The 20,944-nt window shown below is 40.5% G+C and overlaps 1 protein-coding gene across 5 annotated transcripts in view; it reads right to left on the bottom strand.

The window, feature by feature from the left end:
- LOC143270304 (uncharacterized) overlaps positions 1-20,944 on the bottom strand; it is a 140,858-nt gene that overhangs the window by 13,786 nt on the left and 106,128 nt on the right. Inside the window, exons 1-3 of one of the 5 annotated variants that reach the window (XM_076559724.1) lie at positions 5,824-5,966; positions 1,568-1,694; positions 1,305-1,365 (exon numbers count right to left, since the gene is read on the bottom strand). The exons of 1 other annotated variant lie outside the window; for it this stretch is intronic. In XM_076559724.1, the coding sequence (XP_076415839.1) occupies positions 1,305-1,365; positions 1,568-1,694; positions 5,824-5,838 (203 nt within the window). In that variant the 5' untranslated portion in view covers positions 5,839-5,966. Of the gene's footprint in view, positions 1-1,304; positions 1,366-1,567; positions 1,696-5,823; positions 5,967-20,944 lie in introns of those variants that run through there. 3 more of the 5 variants (XM_076559725.1, XM_076559726.1, XM_076559727.1) reach the window with 3 other exon arrangements.

Raw genomic sequence — 20,944 nt, 5'->3', positions numbered from 1 at the left:
CTCACACAACCTCCTTTGTTCAGTGAATTTAGACTTAAAAATATTCATGCCTTTTAACCTAAATCCATAGCTTTTTATTTATTATGATACCAATATGTAAATCTGTTCCAGTAATTTTATAGACACCTGAAGCTTCCTGAAAAAAGGGCTTGGCTACTTTGTAAAGAAGTCTGGCCTGATGGAAAATAATAACAGTTTCTAGAGCCTATTTTTGACCCCACCCATTTTTGAGCATATTCTGTAGGTTCACTCCTCCTGCCTGGGCCAAGGCCAAACCCCCAGGGATCCTACAGATACACCCGCTCCTGCAACAGCTCTGAGGATGCCAACCAACAGCCAAGGATGCCAACTGGACAAATACTAACAGGTGGATTTCACCCACATGCCTGCTCATAAAAAGGCTCCATATCTCTTAACTCTTATTGACACATTTACAGGATGGATGCTCTCCCAACCTCCAGAAAAACAGCAGATACATGGCTCCAGTACTCCTGGAATACATCATCCCTAGATTTAACATGCCATCTCCCCAAGAGCCTGGGACTTCACTGCTGGTACCACCCCTACAGGCACATTGGGCACCTACCCAGCAACTCAAACCTTGTTTTCCAAGATGTCCCAATTAAGGGCATATCTGCCCAGATCCCTCACTCATTCACCCTTGACTCTTCTGTACAACCAGGACACTTCTCAGTTCCATTCTTTCCATCATTCTTCCTACTACCAATGGCTATCCCTGTTCATAAGGCCAGTGATAAAAAGCTATTCTTTTTTTCTCCTAGCAACCCGCATTCTCCGCCTCCTCAAGGACAGATGCCTGAGGCCTCCTGGATGGCAGCTATCCAAATGCATCACCACCCATACTCCTGCTGAACATGGGTCCACCTGACTTGAACCTTCCCCCTCCCCACATGGTCCCATGCTAGCAGGAAGTAGACAGACCGGAACCTGCTCCCGTATATGCCCAAAATAAATTGGGATGTTTACAATTTGCACCTGATGTGGCCTCATTGCAGAAAGCCCACCATTAATGGCTCCTCCCCCAGAGATGTCTGGGACTATGCCCATCCTTACTGGCTATTTAAAACCTGGCCCATAGAGCTGCCATGGGTGCTCTGCTCTCTGTCTCCTGACATCCTAAGAGCCCCTGGAGTGCTCTGCTTTGCTGTGCTCTGTTTATTAAATCTGGATTTATTAATTTGGTTTGATTTGACTTATTGTATCAGTCATGCAGCAACCCACTAACCAGGAATCCAGTACTTATCGGAGACATACATATATATCACCTTGCACATGAAAATTACCTGCCATGTATTGTAGAATTTGGATAATGTTCTTCAATATTGTGGTCTTCCCATTTGTACCCTAAAATACAGCACCAGAAAATGTGATATATTACTGGAAATTACGAACAATTGAAATTACTGCCTTTCATGAACTTTTGAACAATGCCTGATTTATTCACCATTATTTTCTTCTTTAACATTCAAAATTATAGGAGAGCACCAATCTCCAAGAAAGGCTTCTTCCCTTAAGTTAAAAACTGACAGAAAGCTCACATTCTTACCTACAATAGTGAGGTTCCAGTAGGTTTCCAGCATCACATCTTTGTAGAGACTCTTCTGGGAAGGATCCAGCAAAGCCCACTCTTCATGAGTGAAGTTCACATGCACATCCTCATAGGTCACTGCATCCTAAAGTAACCCATATATGTATATAATAGAAATGGTGAGATTGACTGCATTGCAAATGTACACTTCATTGAGAATATATTTACATAATTCTGTGTGCTTGACACATTCTCTGACATGGGTGAGTAAATATCAAGTGCAGTCACCAACTCATTTTGAAAGAAAACATCAAGAGAGAATGACACCTTCCATTCCACTGTCCACAGAATAGATTACGGCACAGCAGGAGAAATGCCTAGGAATATATACAGAGAGACATGCAAACAGAGTAACACTATCTAATATACATCAGTAGAACTTTATCAAAATTATTAACTTCAAGAAAGGGTGGAAAATAAGGGCGGGTGGTGCACAACTCTAATCCCAACCCTCAGGAGTCAGAGATAGGTGAAATTTGTGATTTCTGAGCCTGCCTTGTCCATGTAGAGATTGCAAGGACAGCCAAAGGTACATAGTGAGACCCTGTCTCTAACAAAAAAAAAAAAAAAAAAAAAAAAACAAGCAAACAAACAAAAAAAACAAAAACAAAAAACAGAAAGCACTTAGGCCTCACTGAAAATTTCTCCCAGAAGTTAAACATTCACGCCAGTTCTATATTTGTCTATTGAACTGTAAGGCTAATAATTCCCAGGAAGCAATGCATTTTTATTCAGTTGCTGTCTGACAGATCAATGAGTTCTCAAGAACATTAGTAAAGTAAATGCTGATCCTAAAACAGTAAAACAAACACAAAAAGGGTGGTAGTATATACAGATGGGTCAACAGATAAGACCACACATTTGAAAACAATATAAAAGTGTAAAAATATACACAAAGGTAGGGACGATATTAAACAACAATTCAGTGATTCAGCAGATCACTATTAATTTCATGAATGAATGCATTCTTGCTCTGAAAATGATACCAATGCCAAAGTTCAAAAGTCATGACATGGGTAAAGTTCAGCACAAGAGTAAATGCCTGACATGTACAAAAACCTGATTCACTGCCAAAAATATAAACATAAAAATATCAGGCAAGAAATATGGATTGGCGAGGAAAAGCAATTGCTTCTACTTTACATTACATTATTTCAGAATGGAGTCTCTACTGCTGCTGATGGCATGCCTACATGAGAAGGAAGGGGGCTGCTCACTCTCAACAAAACAAAGAAATGTGGTGAGACTATATTCCTCAGGAAAGGATCCTCCTCCTAAGGAGAAGTCACCAATTATAAATCTAAGTCACAATTGTGATTGTAAGTCACCAATGCAGGCTCACACCAAAGACAATGCTCAAACTCAGGACACTACCTGGAAGATTTTTTCATTCAACCCTCAACATTTTGACACAGGTCATGAGAGGTTCACAGTCAAATCACAATGCGAAATGCATTTAGTCTGATTTCAAAGATCCACATATTATGTGATAGTCCAATACTATTTGAATATACACACATAAAAAGGGCTGTTTAAATGCTCCTTGTAAGGCAGAACCTCTTAAAGGAGCTGTATCTGGTTTTGTGTTCTTTTTTGTTTGTTTTGTTTTGTTTTTACTATTTTTTTCAGCTTTCTCAGGCTGTATGTGGAAATTCTATGCACCACGTATAAACACCAAATATACCAGACATTTTTAGCGGGACACCAGCAAGCTCCTAAACCATGGCATAGAGACTTATTACTAGTTTTGAAGGCTTGCCCAAGCCGAGGTTCACCTCTGGCTAGCTCTTTCCACTTAAATTAACCTGTTTGTCTTTATCTGCCTTATGCCCCCGGGCTATGTACCTTTCATTCTTTCTGTATATCTTTCCTGCTGTCTCCAGGTCTGCCTGGGGGCTGCCAGGCTCCTGGCCCTGGGTGTGTCCCTCTCTTTCCCCCTCATTCTCTCCTTTCTTCCTCCCTCTCTTTCTTCTGGAGCATAGATTCTGCTCCTGCTTATTCTCTCTGCCCACCAGCCCTGTGTATCCCTCTTCCACCCAGGTATTGGCCATTCAGCTTTTTATTAGACCACTCAAGTGCCTTCGGCGGGCAAAGTGAAACAGCAACACATCTCTTCATAATTAAACAAACGCAGGATAAACAAACGAAACACATCCTTACATCATTAAACAAATGCAGCAGATACAAATATAACACCTTCACATGAGATAACATTCCACATCATAAACAAAGGTAACAAATCTCTGTCCAGTTAAGATAATATTCCACAGCACATTACTCTTTCATTTAGCCTGACTTGATTTCCCAGGGCATGTGGAGAACACAGACATAATATAACAAAGTACTACATAACCTGTCTTACTGACTCTTCCCTTGCTATGAAGCACTATGACCAAGGCAACTCTTTTTGTTTGTTTGTTTGTTTTTGTTTTTGTTTTTCCAGACAGGGTTTCTCTATGTAACAGACCTGGCTGTCCTAGGAATTCACTCTGCAGACCAAGCAGGGCTCAGACTCACAGATCTGCCTGCCTCTGCATCTCAAGTGCTGGGATTAATAGCAAGCAACACTACCACTGATTTAAACATTTTAACAAATTAAACCCAAAAGACTTCAGTCCAGGAAGCATGGAGAGTCACAAATCTGTCTGGTCACAGCCCAGACCAGACTCAATTAGGAGAAAATGGGGCCAAGCATCATCTTTTGTTTGGGGACTGAGGAGAAGGTGAAAGACCTGGATGAGAACAACTGGCTTCAACTGTTACAATCAGTTGGTGAAACTCGCTGATGGATTCAGCTGTCTCTGGTTGACATCATGGAATTCTTTCCTCTGTTCCCTACCTGCATGGGGCCTACCTGCATAGACACAAGGAACATCTCCTCCCACATACATGCAAACCTAATTAAAAGAGTGTTTTTAAGGAAAGGATGTAACCACACACTTTTAATCATGGAGACTAGGGGACCCCACTGGGACCTGTGCCTAATGCAAGATGGGCTTCCTTAGCAGGCACAGGTCTAACCTTGAGTAGAAAGCAACCATGTATCTATCATGTCACTATTATATTATGACAATGCAGAATTGGAGTTACAGATACAGCAAAAGTTCAATTAAAGTCTAACAATTTATGCTACAAAGTAAATTGCATGAGAAACAAAAATAACATGAGAAAATGTCATCAGGAATGAAAAATTGAACAACACACGACTGAATAAATAGTACATAAATACTGTGACACCATCTGACTTCTAACTTTGATTGAAATTGCAATAAAGACTGCAATGAACAGGGTGGTGGTGGGGGCACACACCTTTAAATGAAGCACTTGGTTTTTGAGGCCAGCCTGGTCTACAGAGTGAGTTCCAGGACAGCCTGGGCTACATAGAGAAAACCTATGTGGGGCGGGGGGGTCTGTACTGTCTGGGAAAGAATAAAGAGATCAACAGAACATGAAAGCAAACTTAGAAATAAAAACACGCCGGGCGGTGGTGGCACACGCCTTTAATCCCAGCACTCGGGAGGCAGAGGCAGGCGGATCTCTGTGAGTTCGAGGCCAGCCTGGGCTACCAAGTGAGTTCCAGGAAAGGCGCAAAGCTACACAGACAAACCCTGTCTCAAAAAAAAAAAAAAAAAAAAAAAAAAAAAAAAAAAAAAAGAAAAGAAAAGAAATAAAAACACAATAAATATACATTCAATTTTACCACATGAGGCCAGAAAACACAGTAAGTTTGGCCTTAATGACACAGGTAAATGAACCACCCTGGCATCTACATGCAGATGTGTTAATGACACAGACTTTACGCCTGCACAGAATTAACTGCAGACGGATCTACACATGAATGTTCAATGCTAAGTGCAGAACTCCTAGAAGACAGCAGAGTGACCAGAGCTCTGCAAGTTAGCAAATCTGCCTTCCCTGGCCACAGTTTTACTGAAAGAAATGAAAAAATTATCACCACGATCAATATGTCTTGCATGGTGACTAGGGTATTTCCTCACAAAGGCTCACTCTCCCCCATGCTCTGAGAGGCGCTAACCCCAGCGATAAATCACTCAGAGGTTCCGCTTCTGCCTGGGAGTTGCAGAGACCTCAGGACACCAAAGGGAATCACTCCACACACCGCGTCCTGACGCCATGTCCACAGCCCCGGGGCGGGGGAACCCACTCCGGCTCCCGCGGCTTCTCCCCACGAGGGACGGTGGACCCTCACTCACCATGGCGGATTCCATGCTCACCCGCTCTCCTCCTGGCTCCCAGCAGGCAGTCACAGCCCAGCACACAGAACAGGAGATCCACCTTTAACCACCCAGCCGCAGACTAAGCTGCCGGTCGGACCGGAAGTGCCCTCCCCATTCTGATTGGCAGTCCATCTGGAGGTCCTGATTGGTTACTCAGACCTGCGTAATCTAAACAGCTCCCTTAGGGGCAGTGCTGTGAAGTGAGGGAGCCCAATGATTGGTAGCCCTGGCTTTCACCCCAGGCACAGATCTGCCCCAGATCTTCAGAGATTGACATTCATGCAGAACTTGGGGCTGGACTGCAAAGTTTTCCCTGAACTATTCCTGCATTCAGGAGGGCTCTTTTCTGGGGAATTAGGTTTTGCTATGAACTGAGAAAGGACAAAGGAAATCTGCCACTTTCTGGACTAGCAATACCTCAGGCGTGCTGTAGAAAACGTGCTATGATTTTCATTTTTGTAAAAAAAAATTATGATTTAAAAAAAAAACACCTATATACTAATATGCACTCTCTTAAACTGTTCTGTAGAAAAGGCCCATCAATATAAATACAAGATTTAGAGAAGTAAACCCTACAGGATCAGAGTGAGCTTTTTACTTATACCTATATTTACTAGAGAGCATCAATATTCTAATGACTAAATTATATATAATTTATTTAATTAATAATAAATAGATAAATTTATATTTTTTAATTACTTAAATAATAAATATATGTTATTGCCCATTTGACATAGGATTTTATGTGGTGATATTGTGTGGTGGTATTGTGTTCCCCAAGATATTGTGTACCCTAAAAAATTTATCTGGGGTCAGAGAACAAACAGCCACTAGATACAAAGGCTAGAAAATGGTGGCACTCACACCTTTAATCCTAGCATTCCAGAGATAGAAATCCCTCTGGATCTCTGTGAGTTCAAGACCACATTGGAAATAGCCAAGCATGGTGACACACGCCTTTAATCCCAGAAAGCCAGCCTTTAATCCCAGGGAGTGGTGGTAGAAAGCAGGAAGATATATAAGGCGTGAGGACCAGAAACTAGAGGCATTTTGGCTGGTTAAGCATTTGGCCTGGTTAAGCTTCAGGCTTTGGAGCAGTAGTTCGGCTGGGAACCATTCCGGATGAGGACTCAGAGGCGTCCAGTCTGAGGAAACAGGACCAGCTGAGGATCCGGCGAGGTGAGATAGCTGTGGCTTGTTCTGTCTCTCTGATCTACCAGCATGGACCCCAATAACTCGTCTCAGGTTTGATTTTATTAATAAGAACTTTTAAGATTCATGCTACAATATTGTGTTCGCCAATATATTGTGCACCCTAATAAACTTATCTGGGGTCAGAAAACAGAACAGCCACTAGATAGACATAGAGGCCAGAAAATGATACCACACACCCCTTTAATCCTAGCCTTTCAGAGGCAGATCTCTCTGAGTTCAAAGCCACACTGGAAAGAGCCAGGCATGAAGACACATGCCTTTAAACCAAGGAAATGATGGCAGGAAGCAGAAAGGTGTTTAAGGCATGAAGAGGGGGAACAAGAGTCTTTTTTAAGTCTTTTAGCTTTTAGCAGCAGTTTAGCTGAGATCCATTCCCATGAGGACTCAGAAGTTTTCAGTCTGAGGAAATAAGATCACTGAGGATTTGGCAAGGTGAGGTTGGATGTGGCTTGTTCTGTTTCTCTGATCTTTCTGTGTTCACCCCAATAGCTTACCTCCAGCTTTGTTTTTAGTAATAAGACCTTTTAAGATTCATGTAACAGTCTACAGATTTGTTTTCTCTTACTTCTGCATCATTAGTGAAAATAAGTAAAGTAAATTAAGAATACTTATTTTTACATCATGCTTCTATTGTTTCTTTTTCTTTATGAGGGTCTCACTCTGCAGCCCTGACTGGACAGGAACTTGATCTGCTGACCAGACTGGCCTAAGAATCTTAAAGAAAAGTTTGCCTCTCCTGTAGAGTGCTAGATTAAAGGCCTGCTCCACTCTGCATGACTTCTAGTAATTCTGCACAGTTACTAATAAACAGCAGCTGTTGAGACTCAGCCTCAGATCCTGTCAGTCTGCTTCCCTCACCAACTCCACACCTTCACTTTTGGACCTGAACCTCGACAGAGCTGGACTCTGGCAATAAAGTCCCCGGGCAAAGAGTTTTTAGAAAGGGGAGAGAGAATTTTCTGCTGGACAAATGTGGTGGTATTGTGTCCCCCAAAATATTGTGCACCCTAATAAACTTATCTGGGATCAGAGACAAAACAGCCACAATATTAAACATAGAGGATAGGCAGTAGTAGCACACACCTTTAATCCTAGCATTCAGAGGCAGAAATCCATCTGTTCAAGGATACAGCTGAGCATGGTTACTCACACCTTTAATCCCAGAAAGCGAGCCTTTAATCCCAGGGAGTGATGGTAGAAAGGAAAGATATATAAGACATGAAGACCAGAAACTAGAAGCATTTGGCTGGTTAAGCTTTCAGGCTTTCAAGCAGAGCAGTTCTGCTGAGATCCATTCAGATATGAGGACACAGAGGCTTCCAGTGTGAGGAAACAAGATTAGCTGAGAAGTTGGCCAAGTGAGGTTAGCTGTGGCTTGTTCTGTCTCTCTGATCTTCCAGTGTTCACCCCAATACCTGCCTCAGGTCTGATTTTATTAATAAGAACTTTGAAGATTCATGGTACATCTGGTGCCCAACGATTGTGGTACATTCGTGAATGACAAGAATATATGTCTGGAGTCCATTTCACATGTGAGAGGTGGAAGTAGATGACCTGAAGCTTACAAGACTTTTTTAAGTTTATATAAAGAGGCACACATTTTAGATATGTTAGCATACTACTATTTGTAATCTGTACTCATATCTACATTCTAGGAAGAGCAGTAGACTCATGCTCTTTTGTCATGGTAAAAGCTTGGGGACCCAAAAATGATTCTGGGTTAAAAGCATGAACACTATTTAAGGTGATCTCAGAGAGGACAGAAACATTCTGGGGAGCAGAAGGGCAATAACTCACTTGAACTTGATTTTAAATATGAAAAAAAGCAGGGCCTCTTCTCTCTATCCAGAAGACTGGATGCATATAGATTATTCTGGTGTTTTAGCTCAACAAGAAGAACTTTTAAGTCTGTACCTCAAAAACAACCAAATGGAATTTAAAATCTTGAGGGTGTGACTATGACAATAGAAGCAAAGCTTTCCTAGAGCTATGTTAATAGCTTATCAGAACTGCATTGATTAATAAAACTTTGAGCTTGAAGTCTTAACATAAATGTAGCATGATGAGAGACAGGATTTGAAGTATTATTCATTCTTTTTATATCCCTTAAATCAATGTCTTATCACAATTTTAACTTTGACACCCTCACACCTTACATAAACTTGCATTTATACAACTCAAAACCCCTTTTCTTAGATGCTGCGGGCCACAGGAATATCATAAGAACTCAGCTGGTTATGGCAAAGTCACTACTTGGAGGAATCAGGGAATTCCTCCAGAGGAAGCCAAATCCCAAGGAGTTTTTGGTGTTACTTGGCTTGTTATATATCAGCTGTATTCTGTTATGAAAATCATGTGTGCCTTCATAGTTTTCCCAATTGATTTTTCCCTAAGAAGGGCTAACAATGTGGACTGATCACTCTCTAGACATACACATTCCAGGCATTTGGAGAACAGCCTCAGGAAAGTGCGGCGCGCTCCTCTCGACCCGCAAGGAAGAACGACCGCCACACAAAGATTCTTCCCGATCACACTTTAAAGTGGAGAGCCTTTGGTTAAAGGAGAGGTGGAAGCGAGGGGAGGGGGCAGTGAAAGCGGCTGCTTTTTATAGGGAAAGAGGCGTGAATCGCTGGCTGAACTTAGCCTGCGGCCACCAGGCAAGACAGGATTGGTGAGGGGCCAATATAACTTGTGCATATGCAAAGCAGAGGCGTGTATTTCGTCGAAAGCATTGTCTTAGGAGTAATAAATCTTCAGAATGCAGAGAAGTCAGCGCCATCTTATAATGGCGATTGTCCCGGCTCCCTGCAGGAAAGGCTTTCTCTGGAATCAGATATCTCTCCTAGCCACCTTCAAGGACTAAAGGAGACATCACCCAGGTGGTCACCCAATTTCCGAGGATTAACAGTGATAACAACCCACAGCGAGTCTCCTGACTTAAGGTAAATTCCACAAGGGGACACCGCCTAGGTCAGGTAGACATTAAGTAATAGCTTTACACAATTTAGCTCAGACCCCTCCTTTCTTACAGCCTTACTAACTTTATAGACCTCTAACTACTTACCTAACCACTTCTAGGAATATTTAGATAACCTTCTGTGCTAACAGCTATGCTCAGCCAGAACTCCCAGTTCAAGCCTCCCTGTAATTATCATTATTGGTAGCATCCGGCCAGGTCCATCACCGGATAGAGGAAAGTACCTTATCAGAGATACCTCTGTACTCTCTAAGAACAGACTTAAGCATCCAGGTTACCTGTTTGAGAAGGCCTGGAGGATGTGTCAATTAAGCCTATTCTTATCACCCCTCCATTTGACCCTGGAAGCCTGGCTTTGCACTGTTAAGGAAATACTGCTTGTAAGTGTATATATACCAGAACTCCCAGGGCAGGAGAGGACAGAGAAGAGAGAAGAGAATGGAAGAACTAGATGGGTAAGAACTTGAGAGGAACGAACTGAGATGGGGAAGAACTAGATTGAAGAGCTAAAAGAGAGGACTAGAGGAACGAGATGGAAGATGAGGAAGAGCCAGATGGGGAAGAACAACATGAGGAAGAGCCAGATGAGAGAGAAGGAGACGGGAGAGGAGCTGATAGGGGAAAGAACTAGATAGATAAGAACCTAGAAGGGACAGAGCTAGATGAAGGAATTAAGATAGAACATAGAGGGGACAGTAGATAAATATAGAGAGAAATCAGGCAAGAAAGGAGCTAGACATGAGAACAGAACTGAAGCTGTGTATAAAGGATGTTATGCCAGAGGAATTAAAGCAAGTGGACTATAGAACTCGGTGTGCTGAGATTATATTTCCTGATAATAGTCCTCGCCATTAGTAGTTCTCTCTCCTGAGCCCCTGGGATGTGTAATATTAAGGCTGGTCCCTCTAATATTATACAAGACTTAGACCTTAAAACATTTCAAAGATCCTCAAAACTTAAGCTTTAAATGTTACACTTTTTTCTATCCAAATATTCACAATGAGACAGAGGTCATTGTTACAGAATTATCCTTTAAAAATAGTAAAAAGTTATACTGAAGTATGTTTTGTGAGTTTCTCTCCTTTGGAGTCTGATAACAGGGTAAATGGTGACTAGACTCATTAGTAACTCCAGGAAATTGAGGCATGTGGACATATTTTTATATATGTAGAGAACTGGAAGGCAGCTGAAGTCTTGAGAAAGCAGTTGGGTGCTTGCTGCTGATAAAGCTACCTAGTCAATATCCTCAGAGATTTGAGAAGGATACATTATAACTGGAAATATAATCTAAATGATCTATGTATCAAATAAAATGAGAGTGACCCTTTACCTATACAGGTTACCATAGTCTGCAGTGTAGTCAGAAGATTTCTCCAGTCTTGCCTAGCCTGGTGTCCCACAGCCACTTATAAAATAATTACTCAGAGGCTTCCATTAATTACCAACTGTATGGCCATGACCTATGACTCAATTTTTTGCTAGCTAGCTCTTATACCTGAACTCAGCCCATTTCTATTAATCTATAGGTTGCCACTGTTCCATGGCTTTTCCTTTGTGCTATTACATGCTGCTCCCTGGACAGCAGGATGGCTCCTCTGACTCTACCTTTCTTCCTCCTGTCTATTTACTGAATTTCCTGCCTGCCTCTAAGCTGCTTTGCTATAGGCCAAACAGCTTTATTTATCAACCAATCAGAGCAACACATATTCACAGCATACAGAAAGATATCCCACAGCACTGTAGTAGTCTCCACAGTTTCAGTGGGGACAGTCGTTTTAGGTCTTCAGCTGTCATACAAGACAGCATAGGTGTAGCAAGAGCCCACAAATGTATATATCTCAATTTATTAAGGGGTACAATGGGAATACAGACTCACTAATACAAAGCAAGGTAGACACACTTTTGATCTGCTGCTGATCCAGATGCCAATCTCCTCAAGTCAGATGGGGACCATCTGCAAGCCATTCTCCACCACCTGACCCAGTCTTGACGAACCAAGAATATGAATGACAACTCTCCCTCAGCTCTTAAGGGGTCACATATGCAGACAAAGCCACAGCCTAGAGCTTCTTCCCCAAAGCCATTGGCTAAATGGAATGAATTCCCACAATACATAGAAATATGAAGATGAAGTCTCAATTCTGAATATTTATGCCCCAAACATATGTAAAAGGTACATTACTAAAGCTTAAACCACATATAAAACCCCACACATTAATAGTGGGAGACCTCAACACCCCATATTCACAACTGGACAGATCTCCCAAAATGAAACTTAACAGAGAAATAAAGAGCTTAACTGATGTCATGACTCTTATGGACTTAATTGATATCTACAGAACATTCCATCCTAACAAGAAAGAATATACCTTCTTCTCAGCACCCCAGGGAACCTTCTCAAAAATCAACCACATACTTAGCCACAAAGCAGATCTCAACAGATACAAAGCAATTGGAAAAAACTCCTGCGTTCTATCAGACCACCATGGTCTAAAGTTAGATTTCAACAAAAACAAAAACTACAGAAAACCTACAATCTCATGGAACTGAATAACCAATGGATTAAGGAAGAAATAAATAACGAAAGAAATTAAAGACTTCCTAGAGATCAATGAAAATGAAGACACCACATACCCAAACTTATGGGACACTACACAAGCAGTGCTAAGAGGGAAATTCATAGCACTAAATGCCCACATGACTAGCTGAGATGATTCAGCCTGACAGACTACTTGAGCAAGGACTTGTGACAAGCCCTGAACTTTCCTATTATGCAGAGACTGGACAAATGATACATGACTTGACAATTAACCCACAAATTTTCTTTTCAAGATTCCCTAAAGATATCTTCACCCTTAGAAAGCAAAAAGAAAAAGAGAATAAGATATGAGATAGATCATTGAATTTACTCTGAGAAAAATGGTAAAGAAATAATAAGATAAATAGGTAGATCCTTGAATCTACACTGAAGAAAAAGGGGAAGATATAAAAATGACAAAAGGTAGACTACTGAATGTATTATGAAAAGAAAAAAATATGGATATAAGATAAAAATGGAGATTATGGAATCTACTTTTAAAAAGGAACTACTTGTTTTTAATAAGTTAAGTAATGAAAATTTTTTGGTCTGAGTTTTTCAGATGTTACTGGACTGGACATTGTTAATATATATAATGGAGTTTTTATCTGAATCTGTCAAATGTTAATGGACTAGATATCATTAATGTAAATTTTGGCTGTATATATTGTATATACTTATTGGATAGTATTTCTTGTATTAGTTATGAGCTTTCTTTAATTTTAGACAAAAAGAGAGGAAATGTGGTGGTATTGTGTTCCCCAAAATATTGTGTACTCTAATAAATTTATTGGAGAAATGTCACACTAGTGACTTAACAGCACACCTGAAAGCTCTAGAACAAGAAGAAGCAAAGTCTCCCAGGAAGAATAGATGCCAGGAAATTATCTAATTGAGAGCTGAAATCAATTACATAGAAACAAAGAGAATACAAAGAATCAATGAAACAAAGAGTTGGTTCTTTGAGAAAATCAACAAGATAGTCAAGCCCTTATCCAAACTAACCAAAAGACAGACCGAGAGAGCATCCAAATTAACAAAATCAGAAATGAAAAGGGGGACATAACAACAGACAATGAAGAAATCCAGAGAATCATCAGGTCATACTTCAAAAACCTCTACTCCACAAAACTGGAAAATCTAAAAGAAATGGACAATTTAACCTAAGTTAAATCAAGACCAGATAAACTATTTAAATAGTCCAATAACCCCTAAGGAAGTGGAATCAGTCATTAAAAGTCTCCCAACAAAAAAAGCCAAGGACCTGATGATCTCAGCACAGAATTCTATGAAATCTTCAAAGAAGAGTTGATACCAATAGTCTTTAAGTTGTTCCACACAATAGAAACAGAAGGAACATTTCCCAACTCCTTCTATGAGGCTACAATTACCCTGATTCCTAAACCAAACAAGGATACAACAAAGAAAGAGAACTACACACCAATCTCCCTCATGAACATTGATGCAAAAATACTCAATAAAATACTAGCAAACAGACTCCAAGAACACATCAAAACAATTATCCACCATGATCAAGTAGGAATGCAAGGGTGGTTCAAAATAGAAATGTCCACCAAAAAAAAAAAACTCAAAGAAAAAAAAACATGATCATCTCACTAGATGCAAAAAAGGCGTTTGACAAAATCTAACACCCCTTCATGATAAAGGTCTTGGAGTGATCAGGAATACAGGGAACATACCTAAAGATAATAAAGGCAATTTACAGCAAGCCAACAGCCAACATCAAATTAAGTGGAGAGAAACTCAAAGTGATTCCACTAAAATCAGGAACGAGGCAAGACTGTCCATTCTCCCCATACTTATTCAATATAGTACTTGAAGTTCTAGCCAGAGCAATAAGACAACATAAGGAGATCAAAGGCATAAAAACTGGAAAGGAAGAACTCAAGCTTTCCCTATTTGCAGATGACATGATAGTTTACTTGAGTGACCCCAAAAATTCAACCAAGGAACTGATACAGCTTATAAAGACCTTCAGCAACATGGCAGGATACAAGATTAATTCAAAAAAATCATAGCCCTCCTATATACAATTGACAAACAGTCTGAGAAGGAAATCAGAGATACATCACCCTTTACAATAGCCACAAATGATATAAAATACCTTGGGGGTAACACTAACCAAGCAAGAGAAGGACCTATATGACAAGAATTTTAAGTCCCTGAAAATAGAAATAGAAGAAGAAGTCAGAAAATGGAAAGATCTCCCATGCTCATGGATAGGCACGATTAACATAGTAAAAATGGCAATCTTACCAAAAGCAATCTACAGATTCAAGGCAATCCCCATCAAAATACCAACACAATTCTTCACAGATATGGAAGGAATAATACTCAACTTCATATGAAAAAAAAAAAAAAACAGGATTGCCAAAAGAATCCTAAATGACAAAACAACCTTTGGAGGCATCATGATCCCTGACCTCAAGCTCTACTATAGAGCTACAGTAATAAAAACAGCTTGATCCTGGGGGAAAAAAAAAACGATGTGTTGACCAATCAAATTGAAGACCCTGAAATTAATCTGCACACCTATGAACATATAATTTTTGACAAAGAAGCCAAAACTATACAATGGTGACAAGAACGCATCTTCAACAAATGGTGCTGGCATAACTGGATGTCAACTTGTACAAGGCTGCAAATAGATCCATATCTGTCACCATGCACAAAACTTAAGTCCAAGTGGATCAAAGACATCAACACAAATCCAGCTACTCTGAACCTCATAGTAGAGAAAGTAGGAAGTAGTCTTGAAGGCATTGGCATAGGAGATAACTTCCTAAATATAACACCACTAGCACAGACACTGAGAGAAACAATCAATGGGACCTCTTGAAACTCAGAAACTTTTGTAGAGCAAAGGACATGGTCAACAAGGCAAAGCGATAGCCTACAGAATGGGAAAAGGTTTTCACCAAACCCACATCTGACAGAGGACTGATATCCAGAATATATAAAGAACTCAAGAAATTAGACATCAAAATGCCCAACAGTCCAATTAAGAAATGGGCTATAGAGCTAAAACAGAGAATGCTCAACAGAGGAAACTCACATGGCTGAAAGACATTTAAGGAATTGCTCAACATCCCTAATCATCAGGGAAATGCAAATCAAAAAATGGACTCTCAGATACCACCTTACACCTGACAGAATGGCTAAGATCAAAAACACTGAAGACAGCTTATGCTGGAGAGAATGTGGAGCTAGGGGAACACTCCTCCATTGCTGGTGGAAATGCAAGCTTGTAAAACCACTTTGGAAATCAATATGACACTTTCTTAGAAAATTGGGAATCAATCTCCCCCAAGATCCAGCTATACCATTCTTGGGCATATTCCCAAGGAATTCTCAATCATACCACAAGGGCACTTGATCACCTATGTTCATATCAGCATTGTTTGTAATAGCCAGAACCTCTAAACAACCTAGATGCCCTTCAACTGAAGAATGGATAAATAAAATGTGGTACATAGACACAATGGAATACTACTCAGCAAAGAAAAACAATGACATCATGAGGATTGCAGGAAAATGGGTGGATCTAGAAAAAAATCATCCTGAGTGAGGCAGCCCAGACTCAGAAAGACAAACATGATATGTACTTACTCATAGGAGGACACAACTCGGGGAGACCACATAGAGAGCAGGACCCCGGGAAAGACACAGGGATCGCCCAATGACAGAGAAATGGATGAGATCTACATGGACAACCTGGACGTGAGTGGGGGTAATGAAGGGCAAGGGTCGAGGGAAAGAGAGCTTGAGGGAGCAGGAGATCCCAGCTGGATCAAGAATGGAGGGGGAGAACAAGGAATAAGAGACCATGGTAAATGGAGACCACATGAGAATAGGAAGAAGCAGGGTGCTAGAGAGGTCCACAGAAATACACAAGGATACCTCCACAATAGGCAATGGTCGAGAGACATCCCGAAATGACCTACTCTGGTGATAGGATGGCTAAACACCCTAATTGTGCTAGAAACCTCATCCAATGACTGAGGGAACCGGATGCAGAGATCCATGGCCAGGCCCCAGGTGGAGCTCCGGGAGTCCAATTGGCGAGAAAGAGGAGGGTTTGTATGAGTGAGAATTGTTGAGACCGAGATTGGAAAAAGCACAGGGACAAATAGCCAAATGAATGGAAACACATGAACTATGAAACAATGGCTGAGGAGCCCCCAACTGGATCAGGCCCTCTGGATAAATGAGGCAGTTGATTAACTTGATCTGTTTAGGAGGCATCCAGGCAGTGGGACTGAGACCTGTCCTCACTGCATGTGCTGGTTGTTTGGAATATCCAGAAAATATTTTCAATAAAACCATATAACAAATTTTTCTTCGTTAATGTAAGTGCTGATAAAGCTACAAAGAAGCATGCAAAACACCCAAGAAATTGGGTCAGAAAAGAAAGTCCCCTTGTCACATAATAATCAAATCACTAAACATACAGAACAAAGAAAATCCCCTTGTCACATAATAACCAAATGAGTAAGCATACAAAACAAAGAAAGAATAGTAAAAGCTGCAAAGGGGAAAGACCAAGTAACATTTGAAGGCAGACCTATGAGAATTATACCTCACTTTTCAGTGGAGAGTCTAAAAGCCATAAGGTCTTGGGCACACATGATGCAGGCTCTAAGAAACCACAGAGGCCATCCCAGATTATTACATTCAGAAATTTTTCATCACTATAAATGGAGAAAATAAGATACAAATTATACAATATCTATGTACAAATCCAGCCCTCCATAAGGTACTAGAAGAGAAAATCCAATCCAAGGAAGCTAACTACAAACCTGAAAACACAGTAAATGAATAATATAACATCAGCAAAACCAAAAGAAGAGAAACACACACACACACACACACAGAGAGAGAGAGAGAGAGAGAGAGAGAGAGAGAGAGAGAAACTAACATACTCTCATACACATACCATCATCACCACCAATAACAACAAAATAAAGGCATTAGTAATCATTATGCCTGATATCTCCCAATATCAATGGCCTCAATTCCCCAATGAAGACACAAATTAACAGTATGGATTCAGAAAAAAATATCCATCTTTCCACTGCATACAAGAAACACACTACAACATCAAGGATAGAGATTACCAAAAGGTGAATGCTGGAAAAGACATATTTAAAGCAACTGAAACTAAAAAGCAGTCTTGTGTAGCTATTTTTATTATCTACCAAAATAGACTTCAAACAAAAATTAATCAAAAGCAATGGGGAAGAATACTCCTTAGTCATCAATGGAAAAATCCAATATGACATTTCAATTATTAATATCTATGCCCCAAACACAAGGTCACCCACTTTTGTAAAAGAAATACTTCTACAGGTTAAATGACACACTGACTCTCACACAGTGTTTGATAGGGGTAGATTTCAACACCCCACCCTCAACAATGGACAGGTCATCCAGACAGAAACCAAATGGAGAAATATTGGAGCTAATGGATTTTATAAATCACATGAACCAACATACTACAGAACATTCCACCCAAAGAAAAAGAATACACCTTCTTCTCAGCACCTATGGAATTTTTTCCAAAGTTTATGACACACCGGGACATAATTCAAGTCTCAACAGATATAAGAAAATTAAAATAACTCCTTGCATCCTATCAGACCACTATGGATTACAGCTGAATATAAAAAAAAAAACCTTAAAAACTCATGAAAACTGAACAACGCTCTACTAAAAAATGGGTCAAAACAGTTTAGAAGGAAATTAAAGTTTCTAGAATTCAATGAAAATGATTACACAAGATATCCAAACATGGAGGACACAATGAAAGTGGTGATATGAGGAAACTGTATGTAGAACTGAGTGTCTACATAAAAAAAGGGAAAAGACTTCATATTTGCAACTTAACAGCACACATAAAAGCAGTAGAACAAAAACAACAGGTATACCCAAGAGGAATAGACAGGAAGAAAGTATCAAATAAGGGCTAAAATTCAGTAAATAGAAACAAAGAAAAAGACAAGGAGTCAATGAAACACAATGTCAGGTTTTTGAGGAAATTAATAAGACAGACAAACACTTATCCAAACTAACTGAGAGAAAATTAATCCTAATTAATTTTGTATTATTAAGCAACGGCTACTTGGGACAATAAGAAATCACCTATTCCTGATTTACTGATTACATATTGGTAATCCCAAATGTAGACAAAACTGGAAAATTTTTGTTGTTGGTGGTGGTTTTTTGAGACAGGGTTTCTCTGTGCCGTGTTGGTGCCTGTCCTGGATCTCGCTCTGTAAACAAGGCTGGCCTCAAACTCACAGAGATCTGCCTGGATCAGCCTCCCGAGTTCTAGGATTAAAGGCATATGCAACCACCACCATGTCCAACTCTGATTTGTATTGATTCATCCTGAAACTGTTTTCCAAAATGCACTGAAGTGTCCCAGCTTAACCTCTGCAGAGGTACTCAGGTTCACGACAATATGTCTTTTTTTTTTGGTTGTTTTTTGACACAGGGTTTCTCTGTGTAGCTTTGTGCCTGTCCTAGAACTCCCTCTGTAGCCCAGGCTGGTCTTAAACACACAGAGATCACTTGGCTCTGCCTCCGAGTGCTGGGATTAAAGGCGTGCACCACCACCAACACCACCACCACCACCACCACCACCACCACCCAGTTGACAATATCTCTTAAAGTCATTTTTGGTGTCAGCCACAGGTCCACATCAAATTATTCACAGAAATGAATATACCAAGTATGATAGCAGAGCCTGTCAGATCTCCTTGAATTTGGTCTTCATAGTGAATATGATAGAAAGACCTTTATCAATAATACACACACACACACACACACACACACACACACACACACACACACACACTCATAAATAAAGTTGAATATATTTTTGCTCTGTTTGAAACAAGATCTCATTATAAAGATCCAGCTGGCCTAACACTCACATTGTATAGTTTAATGAATAATATATATTGAATATATGGAATAGATAAAACAAATATAAAATAATTTACATTGAATATATAAAACAAATTCCAGGAAACTTTTCATTCTATACCATTGGTTCATTATTGAAAACATGACAGTTTTCTATACAAGAGGGAGTTTCAAAACAATGGTCCAATCCTGACTCATCTAACCAAAATCTATAGGAACAGCAGTAATTTTTAATTTCAACAAACTCCATAGTTCTGATAATAAAAAAAATGAGATTTTTAAATACAAAATAGTAAATGCCTCAAAATAACAGTTATGAGTTTTACCAAGAAGCTTACCTATGAGGATCATCCATGCTGTCTCAGGAACATTCAAGACTCTAGCAGTTATCTGAAGTCTCAGAAAGCAAGGGGGTGGCACCTAGAATGCTCAGTAAAGCAGCAGAGCACCAGGAAGTATAAGGAAGGCATTTGGACTCAAAGAAGGATCTGGAGAGTGGCACAAAGACTAAGGAATCAGAAGGCCACCTGGTGGCAGGAAGGTCCTGAAAAGGGGTAGGTGGATTGTTGGCTCACTTTCCCTGTATCGGGTTCTCATGTATATAACCATTGCAAGCTCTTCCCTGCACTGTTCCCAGCATCCTGCTATTCCTAACAACTACAACAGCAGCACTATAACCTCCAAGTCTCTGGGTTAAATCATCAGCCTGGATTGACTCCTTGTCCAGCTAGATCCAGGTCCTGGGGGTGTCCAGGGACTAGTTCCAGGGCTATAAGTGATCAGGCCAGGTGACTACAGGAACAGCTCCTCCAGCTCCACAGGTATTTGAGATAGGGTTGGTGCACAGAGCATGTGAGCTTTTGCAGCCCCACCTACCTGCCTCCCTGGGCCAAGCCTGCAAATCACCTACTAAACACACCCTCCCCCTGAGGCAAACTGAGTGGAAATTCCTCCAGACCTCTCCTCTCAAGCACAGCACTCTCCAGATGCTCCCCCAGGCAAGAACCTCACAGACACACCCACACAACAAGATCAAAGACATTCTCCTTCCTTGGAAATACCCTTCCAGACATTATTTTTAGCCTGACTCAGAGGACCTTGGAATTCTATGAGGACCTCAGTTTGGGAGAAAGTGTCAGAATGGGGGGTGCTTGGCAGCTACATTGGAGAGCTGCTTTAAGATCAGGGACAGTGAAGACAACAGGGCAGCCCATCCACTGTACCCACATAACGAGGACTAAGGGGGTCCAGCCCCTCGATAGTCCCCTCCCAGGGTCCGCAGAAGGCTCTATCAACCAGCAGAGAATCTTTAGGGTCGGTAAATCAGTCTACGCACTCAGAGTTCTTTGATCCATTCGCTTTAATTCCTCTGGCAT

The sequence above is a fragment of the Peromyscus maniculatus genome, chromosome 22, assembly GCF_049852395.1.
Source record: "Peromyscus maniculatus bairdii isolate BWxNUB_F1_BW_parent chromosome 22, HU_Pman_BW_mat_3.1, whole genome shotgun sequence".
Taxonomy (NCBI): domain Eukaryota; kingdom Metazoa; phylum Chordata; class Mammalia; order Rodentia; family Cricetidae; genus Peromyscus; species Peromyscus maniculatus.
The sequence above is the reverse complement of the archived record's forward strand: the minus strand, read 5'-3'. Positions and strand labels throughout refer to the sequence as shown.